Below are 14536 nucleotides of genomic sequence, written 5' to 3' on the forward strand. Positions count from 1 at the left end.
AAAGCGATCACAAAATTTTTCTCATACCGTTCCATTACTTAAGTAGTTTGAAATATATGAATATTAAAATTAATCAAAAAAGAACTGAAAGATGAAAATTAAATCAACGAAAGACTCAAGACACGAACTTTTCTTGCACAGAATATTGTTGCATAAATGGACAGTTCAGAGAAACGAATCGCAACATGAGGATGTTCTTAACGTAAACTTCTAAAGACATTTCTTCTCTAGCAGAACGTTGCCCAAAGTTTGGTTCTTTCCTGGTTCTCATTCTGTTCTTCTTGAGACAGTTTTGTTCGAATTTTGTTCTTTACGGAATCGTTCCCGAACCTTTTGTTCTCATTTTGTTCGCATTCAAACTGCTTTCAATACTTTTTTCCTGTTTAGTTCTCTTGTGGGAACATACTTGCCATTAATTTTTGTTGTTATGCAGAATTAAACGAAAACCAGAACGCGTTCTCAGTCACTGTTTTTTTTAGAAAGGTCGATTCGAATACGACACAGAAGTCGTCCGTTCGGAAGTCCGAAAATAGCCCAGAAAGAGTAGAGAGAGCAAACTCGTTCCACTTTTGGATCGTATATGTTTCATTTTTTTGCGCCCGAACAAACCAGAGTAATTTTTAATTAATATGTTTTCGTTATGTTAATAAATATACCTTACTATAAGCACCTACCATAGACATTCATTCAGCTATTATCTCGAATTAACAAATTGAAAACGCTGCCCGAGTTCTGATATTTACCGAAAACGTTGTTCAACGTTTACAGTTATCAGGTAACATAACTGTTATTCAGCAGAAATGCATACATATGTTTCCCATCGCCAATAAGAGTTATAACCCCAGGCTTACGTTGCTTGATTACAGTTATTGCCCAACGTGTATTTGTTTACGTTGTCTGATAAAACATGTAGGATGAGAATAAACAGATAAACAAAAAAAAAACGGAGATGGAGAAGAAGATAAAGATGATGCAAATAAAAGAGGAGGAGTAAAATAACTGTTATCAAGCAAGGTAAAAAGTAAACCTTGGGTTATGTTACGAATTGATGCAAGCCTGCGCCTATCAGTGAAATACTAACACGCCAACACTAATGCAATTTACGTTGTCATTTACTATTCGCTCTACTTTCCCTCCTTCTTCTTTTTATCATCAACGGGATCGAATGGTGGCTCAAAAAGTAAGCTTTTTTCCAATTACTCAACAGGTTATAACTCTTATCGGCGAAATAAAACAAATATTTCTTATGTAATAACTGTTATGGAACAATGTTTATCCGATGAAGCTTATAAATGTTATGTCCCTGGTGCAAATAATAATAATAATAGATTGGCGCTTACACATATGTTAGTGTTTGGCCGAGCCTCTCCTCCGACTTGTGGCGTGCGCCTTGATGTTGTCACACAAAGCGGAGGGACCAACAGTTTTACGCCGACTCCGGACGGCGATTGTATTTTTATGAGAAGCTGTTTTTCATGGTAGAAATACACATTTGGAGGTTTGTCATTGCCTACCGAGGGACGACCGCTGTTAAGAAAAAACCCTTTTTTTCTATATATTTGCGATGTTGCTTTCACTAGGGTTTGAACCCAGGTGCTGCGGAGTGGAAGCGCGCACTGCTTACCACTATACCACAGCGGCCTGGTGCAAATACATACATATGTATTTAAATTATTTGAGGGGATAGTTTGGATACATTTTTCAATCCATTACGTACACTTTATGACTTAAGACCCTACCTAACGGCTTAATCGATTGGTAAATGGAATAAACTTTTTTTTTTTTTTTAATATGAGCAGCAAATAATGTTACTCATGTACGTACATACGTGATGAGCGCGCTTTATCAATTTAATTGGAAAAGAATAACAATGCTTGAAACAAACTTTTTTCAATCGCAAGTTTTTTGTACACATGACAAAATCCTAAAGAATTCGATAATATACATAATGCAACACTGGATTGTGTGGCTGAGAGAGCATCACTGCTGATTCTAGTGCAAGGAGGAAGCTCTATTTTAAATTATTAATAAACACAACGGCAAGCATCCGAACTCGTTCACCTAGCTTCCGTGATATTTTCATTAAGTCTCCGCTCCAGTTCATTGGTTCAAATCGACACAAAATCATGTTGCAAACTTCATTTTCAAGCACGATTGGACAACTGGTGTTCAAACTTCAATCGGTCGAACTTTAAATTATAGTTTATTCCGGATGATACTCGTCATACATGTACCAAAATATTCGCTAATACCATGTAGATGCGCGCTAAAAATTCAAAATGCAAAGTCGATTTATTTGGAAATGTGAAATGTGTAGCAACTTTCTTAAAACGAAAATATTAGCCTATGATTATATAACTTAGGTGTAAATTGGATGAGGAGTGCAACCAGGTTAATTGCACAATGAAAGCGAACAAAATGCGAAACTGCATAACTTTTTTAAACTTTCAAAATAATTAATTTCTAATAATCACAAAATGCAATGAGCCGAGCTAACTGGCGAACCAAAACAAAAACAAATCAACGCAAACACTTCACATGCTCCAATTAATTATGAAATTTATATAATTGACCGGTGAGGCAAAAAATCGCATGGCATATTTACGGCAAGCGCAGTCAAAGCAAGAGCTTGCCAACGAGAGCGAGAGAGAGTTGAGTTCTCATGAAATGAGATTGCGAAAAACAACGTAAATCAAGAAAGGAAATTTTTTAGAACGAGTATGTAGTTTCTCTTGCGCGATTCGAGTGCTTAGCTTTCGATTATAAAAGCTTGGAAATAGGCGCTTTGCAATTTTGAAATTTTAATTTTTCGAATTAGTTAGCTGTCATAACTACTATATTTACATGCATAAGAAGAGAATGTCTTATGTTTGGACTTACAGTTCGACTGAAAGCAAGTCATAAGTGCAAGATCACTCATCTTCAAAGGCAGCGAGTATGCGTTATTGGCAATTAAACAACACTCGTACATAAGTGTTGCCGCATAAAGAGTATTTTTTTTTTTACAAAAATGCCTACAGAAAATCTATCAAAATTCTACCAAGGGTTCAAAATCTCTTCAACAGGGGCGATTTTCAAAGGAAATTCACAATTTTTTTGAAATCCTACCTAAAGAAAGGCAGGGTTCAAAAATGCTTTCCATGCGTCCGAAAAAACCCTTGGAGAAGGTTGCGATCGATGGCGATGAAAATGGATCACATGCGCTTAAAAAAATTCTGGTCCCTGAAAGAGTGGGATAATCTAACTGTCGAAGATTATCCGGTAGAGCTTCAAGTACTTTTGAATACATGCACATCTGCGAATCTGAGGTCTCTCCAAGGTGACTAGAACCAAAATTTACCAAAATTGATTTCACCCTCTACTCTGAAAAATTATTTAGATCCATTTAAAGGTAGTCCAGAAAAGATTACGAGAAAATTTGTGTTGATCTACAATATAATTCAGACCTGGTTCCATTTGAATCATATCTGTCCCGGTCTCTATAGGACTGTAGGATATTTTGAATCAGTTATCATCGCAGATATTGTCTTAAAAAATGTCACAAAATTTTTGTCAATAAACATTTTTCAACCGCTGCACAGTGGGAGAAATGGCCAATCTGGCGGCGCCTTGTTAATAACTTCGAAAAAATAAAAAATATTAGGTGTAATACTTTTTTTTTTGTATTTGTATGTTTTGAGGGATCAATTATATTAGAAAATACATTATTTTGGACAGCCAGAAACTATTCTGTTGGTACTGGTTTGCTGTGTCAAACTAAGAAAGGGAGCGTTTTGACTCTCCCATTGTACCTAAAAAACGCAAAGTATCAAACAATTGCAAAAACCTTGCAACACTTTATCAGAAAGGGCATTTTGTACCACGACTAAGCACTAAAAGGCCACAAACATATTTTTAACACCGCGAAAATAATTAAGCATATGCTAAATTTAAACGCTCATAGCTGGGCAAATATTTGAAGTAAAATAATGCAAAAAGAAACTTCAAATCCGTTGGTTTGTTAGTTGTCAAAAAGCAAAGAAATTTGGCGGAATTCGAAAATTTAAACTTTCACTTAAACGCCGCCAATTTGACAATATCTCCCACTGTGCGCTGTCTTCATCTGAATCCCGCTCAATCAATCTCCTAATAGTTCAATCGAACAGTGACTACCTGAAGTATGTTTCATTGATTTTCTTCGATATTCGAAATGTTTTTCGCGGTACATTTTTTCGTTATCAGCTATACATACATACAAGGCCGTATTTAGGAGGGGGCAGGGGGTTGTAGGGGTTCTGAAATACTTTTAAAGAGCGAAGTACGCCGGGTATTTTATAGTTTTTGTTTTTTTTATAAAAATATAGCTAATTCTACAACAAAACCTATGTATATCAATACTTCAAACTTTTACAGAAAATTAAATGAAGTTTCATCAAAATTTCAACTTTATTTCGTATGGGCCGAAAACAGACATATAGCCGATTTGGCAGTCTATTTGCACGACTAAAGATCTATGGTGATGGAAATCCATCGATATACCGCTTTTTGGTTTTAATCGATAATGTGTTTTCATTTATTTTGCGGCACTTGTCATTTCTTAATAATGAATGGAGTAAAAAAAAACTCTTCTCACAAAATAGAAAGAAATGGAAAACGAATCTACCAATCTATAAAAATTAAAATTCAGAAAACTATTCTACCAGATTTGCTCCACGAAAACGGCAACACTGTCGCCCATACATATGTATGCACGCTTTATTGGTTGCAGTTCTTTCGCACTTAGAGAGCATTGCAAAAGCACACGCTCACCAAATGTTCGCGAGTTCACCACACTTGGCAATCAGAAACTCCTGTTGAACACAATGAATGCGGGAGCGCTATCTGATCGCACAATTGCAAGCTTTTGTAAAACTGTAAAATTTGCCACCTTTGTGGTTGCGGTTGATTGGCGCTCTTCGATTGCTGTTTGCATTGAAGTTGTTGCCAACAGCAACTTGTTGGTTGCGCTTGCGCACAATGCCTACTTTGCTTACGCTCGCTCACTAATCTCTTTTATTAGGCTTTGTTGCTGCATATTCGTACCCCAATTGGCATGCAACATACTCGTAGCATTAAGAAGCTTTTATTTGCTGTGCTAAGCTGAGCTGTTGTTGAACTTGTTTACTCTGCAACAGGCGACCTTACCTCTTACACCACCAACGCCACTTTTGTCTGCGCAAATACCTATTTAGTGGTTTGTGATCTTTGGGATTGGTGGCTGGTATAAAAAGGCCAAAACCACTTTGCGGCGGCTCAGTTCAAATACGCGCTTAACACAAATAAAGGCAATACCAAACGGGGCATTGTCAATACCGATCGAGTAGGCTATTAAAAGAAATAGTAATAGTTTATTTTTATGCGCAGCACAAGAACGGTTTAGCGGTTTAGTAGGAGACGCAACGTGCAAAAGACGTGGTGGGTGGCTTTCAAGATTTGTTGAAGCATCAGCATCAGCTAAGAGCGTTTACGCAGCGATTTGGAAGATAAAATATTATTTAATTTAAAAAAACTGAGCGAAAAAATTTGCAAAAATCACCGACAAATAAGTGCTGATATATTTCTAACGACTCAACACAAACAATTGTGCAGCGATGAATGTGGTAGGTAACAAAAGAAATATATAATAAACGTGTAGCAAGACTATGCATATGCAGCAAGATAAATGAAGATAATAAAGTCATAGAAAACGGCGTCAGTGCTGCAGTTTGTCTTAGCGAGAGCTCGACTGTTGATTATTGCAATGCATATAATTTAATTCAAACAGATATATATCTCAAGCCATAGATTTTGGTAAGGCCAAAGGTGAATTCGCATGCAATTTTCAGACAGCTGTGTGTGCAGATTATTATACAGTAAAGTGAAGTGTTTGTATTGTTGAACTATAAAACTTTGAACTTTGTACTGAATTGAAACTTTTTTGCTGTCTTAAGCAACATTGTTCAGCAGTCGGCTGGAGAATTGATAAAACGGAGTTTTTCTGAAAGTTTTTATATTTTATATAGGAAGACAATTTCTCAGTTTTCACAGAACAGCTCCTAACACAATTAAAGTTGATTAAAATGCACATATTTATACCACCAAAAGGTGTTTCTGGAAGCCATTGGGTACGAGGGATTCGAAACTGCAACTCGATTTTACCAAAAACCGCCGCTGGGTGCGCTTTTCACCAAAGCGCAAAGAGGCACAACGAAACATTGTTGAGAAACATTGTTTGCAATTTTCCTTCATTTTTCTACCCTACTTTTGCATCATCGCATTCCACAGCGGCCGTTTTTGGGTAAAAATAAATAGCAAGTTCGAATTCCACGCTCCTCAAGGGCCCAAAAATGGCCTTTTGTATATAAATTCTTATAATTGTTGTAAATCTCGTGCTGCGTCCACCAACTTTAACCTGAAAAAAAACTTAATATCACAAACCTGGGAAATCTGAGAAATTGCTTTTTTTTATATACAATCCAGACTTTCAGAAAAACTTGGCGTAATCAATTTTCTAGAAAACAAATGAAGATGTTGTACATTGAAATGATACGCTAACTCATAGGAAATGTGCAAACCGTTTTTGTTGCTGTTTTTAAGCAAGAGTATATGTAAGTGCTCCAATCATTAATGATTGCTTAAAACAAGGAAGGAGTTGCGGTACAATAGAATCGATTACGTTCAATAAGGTTTGCCCTAAAGGGGGAGAGCTTCGCTTCCTCTGAATGGCCATGGCTTTGAAACGAAAGGCTACACAGATAACATGGTGACCTGCGTAACTGTTCTGCATGACGAAACCATCTCCAATTACATGTTCTAGTTGTTGTTGTAACGCCTACTCAGCCCCGCCCAGATAGGCTTTTCCCTCAATCCTCGTCGACAAGCTCAACTAATGGGAGACGCAGAAGTACCCCTATGGGGAAAATCTTTAGTTCTGAACTGGTGCCCTTCTAATACATTTAGACCCAGTACTGGTTGGCGATAAATCTCTTTTGCATGCAAGCAACTGGCGAATTTAACATGGCGATGTCCTAGGAAATGTCAATTGCCCCCGCTGCATCCCTTTTACGATAGTTCCGAACGAGTCCTAAATTCTATAGTTCCGAACCAGTTCTAAAATTGACAGACGAAAGAAAAAGTATCACGATTTTTCAATCTTTTTGGTTCTTCCGTGTGTGCGATTTTAAGTTATTTTGGAAGAAATGTGTTTTCAATTCGAAATTAAATTTGTTTGAATGATTTAAAAAAAAAGACCTTTAAATACCTTTAGCTGCAGCTGAGTTTGCAGAGGTGATCGCTGTTATTTCTAGAATCCAGACGGTCCCAAAATGTTGAAATGTTAACACAAATTTTAGTTTTGTATTACCAAGCTATGAAAAGGCATCTGCGAAGCACAGAGTACAAGCTTATTTGAACGAAAAAGCCGCCGAACACATATCTATGTAAAGTAAACAAGCCCCCCGCTGCATCCCTCGAACTAGTTCAAAATCCGCCAGATGAGATCTAGTTCGTTCTGCATCCCTTTCTCTATAGTTTTGAACCAGTTCTAAATTCGTCACTTTAGATATAGATTTCTAGTGAAAAAAACTGAAAAAATTAGTTTTTTAAAGGTACCACCTTTCGAAGATTTTGGGTTGGTGGGGATCTAGTTCTTATCGGACTAATTCCTTTTTGGCAATAAAGACGTAGTACGGAACTAGAAATTTGATTCACTAGTCCGCGGTTTCCCTGCTGGGACGCTACTCCAACTGGGTTGGTCCATAAGGATAGGAGCGTTAGTAGAGTGGGGTTTAGGGGGCATGTGAAGAGCTGCTGCGAGTCATGCGGTAACACTCCCCATCTCGGGCACTCGTTTAGCACAGTTTGTCTAGTCCACGTCAGGTGGCTGTGTTCCCACGACGCCATTCACAGGTCGGGAGGCGATGTAAATCACGGCCGAATCACTGTGAATGCCGTTTATGGGCTGTCCGTATGCTGTCGGGTACAGAGGTTGTTTTATGCGATGCCTTCTGATATGCCTAGGCGAGGACTATTCGGCAAGCTGGTGTCTGTTCGGGTGCCATGTCCGTAGCACGCTATTAGAAATTGCTTACGGAGTGCTGTGTTTTGGCAAGTCTGGTTTTTACAATATTTTATATCCCCAAAATTCGTATGCTCAATTCCACTTGGCATTAAATGGCAAAAATTGTAAAGACAAAGTTGGGCATTAAAAAATATTCGTGTCATTACGTTAAAAAAAAAAGTTTTTAATTTAAAAAATATGTTTTAACATTGTTTTTGTGGTCGCTATTTACAGATTGATAGATTTTGGCGCAATTTGGTTTCAGAAAGGTCCAGAGTTGTGTCAAAAAAAAATGCACAGATGTTAATTTTTTTACGACTCTTGGCTTTTTTGTTCAAGCATAGGAGTAGTTTTTGAATTAAGAGATGCAGACAAAAATGTAGAGTAAATATATAAACTTAACAAAAAATTAATCACACATTTTGAATCTTCCAATATTGTTTTTAATTTTGTACTTATCAACCACTGCATCTGCCATATTGGATCCGCCATTTTAAATTTTTGACAACTGTCTCCAGTTTTGTAATCAGCGACTTAAAGAGCCATTGGATATCAAATTTTATAAAAATCGGAAAATTTTGTTAAAAATCCATCCGGTTTATTGGATCCTTGATTTTGAATTTTTTCAGTTTTACAATCAGAAACTACAAAAACTCTTGCAACGATGTTGAATAAAGTTTAAAAAATTACAGGGCAATATTCTATTCACGGATGCAAATATGAGTACTTTTTTCTCTACTTTCTGAAAATACTCGATTTTTCTGGATGCAAAATTTTTTTATATTTTTTTTTGGACGGTGGTCTGTTGCCTGAGTGCTTGGAAAAATTTGTTTCCGGTGTTTCCGGCCACCCACAATTCCATTTAGGGTCTTCAATGAAGTTGATTGGTATAAAGCAACACTTCAGAGCAATAATGAAGTTTAAGCGTCAGATAATGAAATATATTCGGCTTCGTCCACAATTATTGTGGAAAAACAGCAAATATTACATACATCTGTAATATGAAAATTTTATCAATGATTTGCTTATTAATACAAACTTTTTTTTCATATACGAGCTATGTATATACATGTATAAATATGTATGTATGTAGCTAAGTAAATATAAAGTACCTGTATTCAGAAGGAAACGTGCATCACGTTGCATCAATGTGCTTGCAATGCTCTCATGTGATAATCTACACAAGTTACGACATGTATGTATGTACATTTGTATGTGTGTGTACATCCATAAATATAAAGAAACGTGTAAACACTAGTTACTTTTATTACAACACATTTCAGCACTAAAGTAATTTTTTTTTTGTTACTACCATAAAGTTATTGCTTATTGTCTCCCATCAGCACTGAGCCCAAGCTATAATTTTCTATGCAAATTTGCAAAGTGCCAAGCTAATTCAATATGCGCTCACAGAGTTGTAAATATGTTGTGTATACATATGTACTTGTACATACATATCTACCTGTAAATGATAAACATATGTATGTACATACATATATGTATACTACATAATTAGATACTGTGCTTAACTTGGCTTACTGCCTACATACTTACATGCACATACATACATACCGTATGTATAGTACTCGACTCGTATGCACAGGAGTACCACTAAATACGAGTAATATCGCTGACCACGTACATACTCTGGACCAAAATGCATTCCAGCTTTCCTATGTACCTAGGTACCTATGTACGTTCGTAAATAGTTTAAATGCACTAACCTGTCATGGTATTTGCATATATTGCATGCTGCCAGCAGATTTTGTCTCAGCTGAGATTGAGACTAAATACATACATACATACATACCACTAAGTTGATTGCTACAGTTTTTCACCTAATTTGTAAAACCGGAATACTTGCTTTGTAACGACATTCACACATATTTAATACATTGTTAAATTCAGAAGCGAAATGGTTGCAGTTCTGCAGATTGCATGCAATTTATGTACATTAGGGAGAGTCATTAAAAATTTTCGATTTCTTTCGTGGCATTACAAAATTTGCTATAGTCGATTTTAAATGTTTATATATTGAACAATTTATGAAAATGCCAATTTATAAAGCTCTTTAAACCCACTTTATTTTTGTTTTAAGGCCACAAGACTTCCATCAAAATATTTCGAAAAACTATTAATATTTACGTGAGCTGAAACGATTTGAAAATAATTCCAATCATCTTATTATTTTTGATTCCCTTGATAAAATTTTTTAAGCATTTTTATGCAGAAATTTAAGCTCAAACTCTTCTATTAGCTGAGGGGATTTTTTAGAAAAAGTAGTCTTAGAAACTATATAAAAATCCGCTTTTCGGAGGCATTTTCAAAGAGGTCCAGCTCACGTTAATCTTAATATTTTTCTGAAATATTTTGGCGGAAGTTTTAAAAGGCTATACGTTTTTTATTTTCGATGTAAAAAAAGTATAGTTTTCTTCTTTTTTTTTGCATGGAGTGTGTTGCACCCTAGTGTGCATATGTACTTATTTATTGCTATCTACTTGGTCGTCTACTGCATTGGTATGTATGTATATGTAAACGGCTCATTGGCTCTGTTGCTTGCCAAATGTGTAGCAGACAGAAGTGGAATTGATCACAGCAGGTTTGCCGTTGAACTGAGTGAATGTGAAACTAATAAACTTTTGCAGCAATTTAGTGAGACTTACTGCATTTATAAAAGCACTCACTTCAAAATGCCAATAGTTTCTTCTCAAGTTACAAGTTAATGAATAATATGCTGTAATTGCGTTGGTAGCATCTATGTACCTACATATGAACATACATATAGTACTTATCATAACTATATGACACCCGCATATTGACAAGTTCTGACTAGGGGACTAGGCGATTTGAGTCCAATATTTTTTTTGCAATACCGTCGTCCTCTTTGTGTAAAGTGAGGCCTATTACTTCCATTTCCGCCTTCGAATCCAGATGTCAAGGGTATCTTAGCTTTTTTAAGCAAAAAATTCAGAGTGTCATTCTAAAACATCTATGTACAGAAACTTACAGGCATTTGGTTATTGCAGTAGTGACTTTCCAGATAAAAACCGGCATCATTAAGACAATGCACCAAAACACATATGTCGTCAGCATAGTCAATATGGTGCAGTGAACTGGACCGGTATCAACGAAGTCCGCCGTCGGGAAGTGGCCTCATGGCAGCATCCAACACCTCCCCAGTCTCTTAAGGTAAGCGAAGAGGTGAGAGTACGCAACCTTGTCGAAATTGAATGCCAGCCTTGCCGTCCCACACTAGTAATGGAGTCCGCCCATATAGGGATCTTCCGCCAAAAGACCTTAGACTCGAGTACCCCAGCACGCCTCGAGTGACCCTGCATGTGGGGTTCAAGAAAAAATCAGCGTCGTTGGGCCCACAGTCATAATACTTGCGTCACGTATCGCGCACCTCTTTTATCAGTAAGTTCGTCTGGTTTCTACACACTGCTTCCCCACACTCGACGGACACAACGTCGTTCACGAGAGAAAAATGTATTGTATAGCATCTGCGGAATACAATTTTTTTTCTGTATTGGATCTTATTCTTAGTATACTTCATAGTATACAAGTAGTTTGGACCTCCGAACGAGTAAAAACTAAAGACTTAAGAAACGAACTTAATTATTTTTTTTTATTTTTATTTACAATAAAAAAATCTGAATTATATTTTTTTAGGATAAAATTTTAGGCTGATATGTATGCATGTTGAGCAGTGTTGCCACAAAGATTTTTAATTTTTTACCAAAGCTCTAAAATAAAAGTAAGTGCGCCTGGGCCACACTGGAGAAGTGAAACTTACGTTACACATCTATTTTGTCTCATAACCAATATATGTACATACATACGTACATATGTGCGATAATCCCATTAAAGTTTTGTGTAAATACTTATGTACATAAGTTAGACTGACATAAATTATTCCTGGTCAAATGAATGACCTTGACCTTGATTTTCCAGTTGCTGGTTTCTAATTTAACTACGTACATATGTATGTAAGTTACAGCAGCTTTCGTGTTTCATGCAAATGTTTCAATTTTGAATGACCTTTCGAATTTGATTAGTAAATCGGGTAATATGTCCTTTCGAGTTGTATTTCTGTGTTTGTGTTCTAAGTCTATAATCGCGTTGTTAAGACCGGGCCACCAAACATAATTTAGGAACTGCATAACAAAAAGTAATTCAGAATCAAATGTGCAGCTTGGCAGCAATAGGCGGCATCCTTATCAGACTATGATGAACAAGTTATGATCCCATTTATCTAAAAAATGTAAGTTGAAACCTCAGTAACCTCAAGTCTAGCTGTAAAGCTTCTCATAAAATCCATTTGCAGTTCGGCGGCGGCATAAAATTGTAGTTCCCTCCATTTGTACTATAACATTAGGACGGATAACACAAATTGGAGGAAAAGCTCGGCCAAATGCTTATCAAAACTATAATCGCTAATATATTATTATTCTTACTCAAATTATTTTCGTTCGGTTTTTATTAACGAGGTGTCAAAATAAAGTGAAATGCTAATCTGTAATATGGTTTTACTTTTTTGAAAAGAGTTGACTCCTTTTAAAAATTGATATTGTAATTATTGCAATGTGGGCATCAATAGAAATGGTTTTGGAAGGGCTTTATTTCGTAACTAGATGTAGGAGGTTACCAAGAGGCTCAAAAAAAAAATTAAATTTGAATTGAGCAAATTAGGTATTTGAAATAAACATCACAATATAGAGGCCAGACGAAAGAAGATGAGAGGGATAGGAACGTTGTTTTTTTTTCAAAATATTATGAAAGGGGGTTGTTAACTGATTAAAATTTGAATTTAGTAAATGTATACGCAAGTTATCTGAAATCTTAAGACATGAGCGTCAAACGTAAGAGTTCTAAGAAAACTTTAGTCTGAATATATGCCTGATTAGGGTTGCCACGTTCAAAACAGTTTATTTCGATATTATCGTTTTATTATTATAGATTTTGCCTTCACTTCACAATACTTTGTAATGTAGGTAATTCTTATTTACTGAACTGCATTACCATCATAGCCAAACTGTAGATAGAGCGTGTGATCTAAAAATAAGCAATAAAATTAAAACACACACATACACGCATGCTTGTGAATAATATTTAACAAAATTAAATTATGTTTAAGAGAAGTTTTGTTGGTTTTAGGATCACCTTCAGTGCAGTGTTCACCGATAGTGGCTCAACTCCAGCGATAGTTATAATGCGTGGAACTTGAGATTTCGTGAGCATTAGCAGTACGGTCTTCTGATCGGCTACCTCCAAATCATACCATTGAATGTCGTAAATTCCGTCACAAAATTGATCATTCTTTACAAAAATTTTATTTGTTTGTGCCAAAGATAAAACATTATTTAATATTTGTATACTTACGCATATTTCAACGCGCGTACCCAATATGGAATACATATATAACCAAACGAAGCAGAGAAATATGTAAGGATAAGCACCAGGCCAATCCTTCAACATGATGATTAGCAAGGTGCTCAAGATGCCCAGAGTTGTGCAGATCATGTGGGATGTGATGGTCCAAAAGAAAATAAAATTGCAATTATCGGTGAACCTAAACATTTACCAAATTTTTTTTTAATCAATAATTCAATTCTATATACATACATATGTATGTACATGTTTAAATATATGTATGTATGTGTATGTATCTCAAGACTTACTCCAAGTAATACTGATGCCATTCTGCAATATCATTCAGCGTAGGTGTTATTCGTTTATCCTTTGAGTTGTGTTGCAGCAATTCATGCAGATCACTCACTTTCAATTCGAAGATGTCATAATAGAACATCGAGTGTGTTAGAAAGAGAAAAACATACAAGTCAAACGCATACAATCCAAATGCCGCAATGAATACACATAAAATATTGTAGACGATCGTAATAAAATAGCCCTGGTTAGTGGTCGCGTCTATATATGGCATTTGACACAGAATAATTAGGTGTCTTTCGCCTTTTAATATGTACACAATAAGTGGTGCGATTAAAGCTAGGCAAGCAGATGCAAAGTATATCAAAGCACCAATGATTAATATCTTTCTCATGCTGCCATTCCACTCTTGTAATTTTTTCTTATATTTTCTTCCAATTTTTTCGTACTTCTCGTATATTTCACCGATTTCCAAAGCCAACTGTCGATACAATTCCGAATATCTTGTTACTGAATATAGCTTTATTGCCCCTTGTGTTGCACAGCTGATTGGTGCGAATACATCCAAAAGCACTGTCCAATCTGTAGCAATATCTTTGTACACCATATTCATAGAGCACAAAAAGTTCCAAGCAATTGCTATTGCCACAAAAGCTGTTACCGCATTAAATTTATAATTCGGGTTGACAACATCTACTCCAATCAAGCGAGAACAAAAGCGAACGATGGTAAGCACTTTATTATAGTTTTCCAAAGGGCGCGCTTGAGCTTGCATTTTGGAAACTAATTTCACCAAGCTGCACTAGGAAATGA

General features: G+C 36.1%; 2 protein-coding genes across 2 annotated transcripts in view; one reads left to right on the forward strand and one right to left on the reverse strand.

Annotated features, from left to right (window-relative positions):
- Nucleotides 1-5117: 5117 nt before the first annotated feature.
- The window catches only part of LOC118751839 (pollen-specific leucine-rich repeat extensin-like protein 1), a gene marked incomplete at its 3' end in the record, with an annotated part of 33136 nt that continues 23717 nt past the window's right edge, over nucleotides 5118-14536 (forward strand). The window contains 1 exon segment of the mRNA XM_036486664.1: nucleotides 5118-5618. Coding sequence (XP_036342557.1) covers nucleotides 5610-5618 — 9 coding nt within the window. The 5' untranslated portion in view covers nucleotides 5118-5609.
- LOC118751838 (odorant receptor 67d-like) lies at nucleotides 13058-14498 on the reverse strand. Its single transcript, XM_036486663.1, has 4 exons — nucleotides 13738-14498; nucleotides 13439-13628; nucleotides 13220-13375; nucleotides 13058-13111 (listed from the first exon to the last, which is right to left on the reverse strand). Exons 1-4 carry the CDS (start codon nucleotides 14496-14498, stop codon nucleotides 13058-13060), a joined length of 1161 nt encoding a protein of 386 aa, XP_036342556.1.

Source organism: Rhagoletis pomonella, unplaced genomic scaffold, assembly GCF_013731165.1.
Source record: "Rhagoletis pomonella isolate Grant_MI unplaced genomic scaffold, Rhpom_1.0 Rhpom_scaffold_01033, whole genome shotgun sequence".
Lineage (NCBI taxonomy): Eukaryota > Metazoa > Arthropoda > Insecta > Diptera > Tephritidae > Rhagoletis > Rhagoletis pomonella.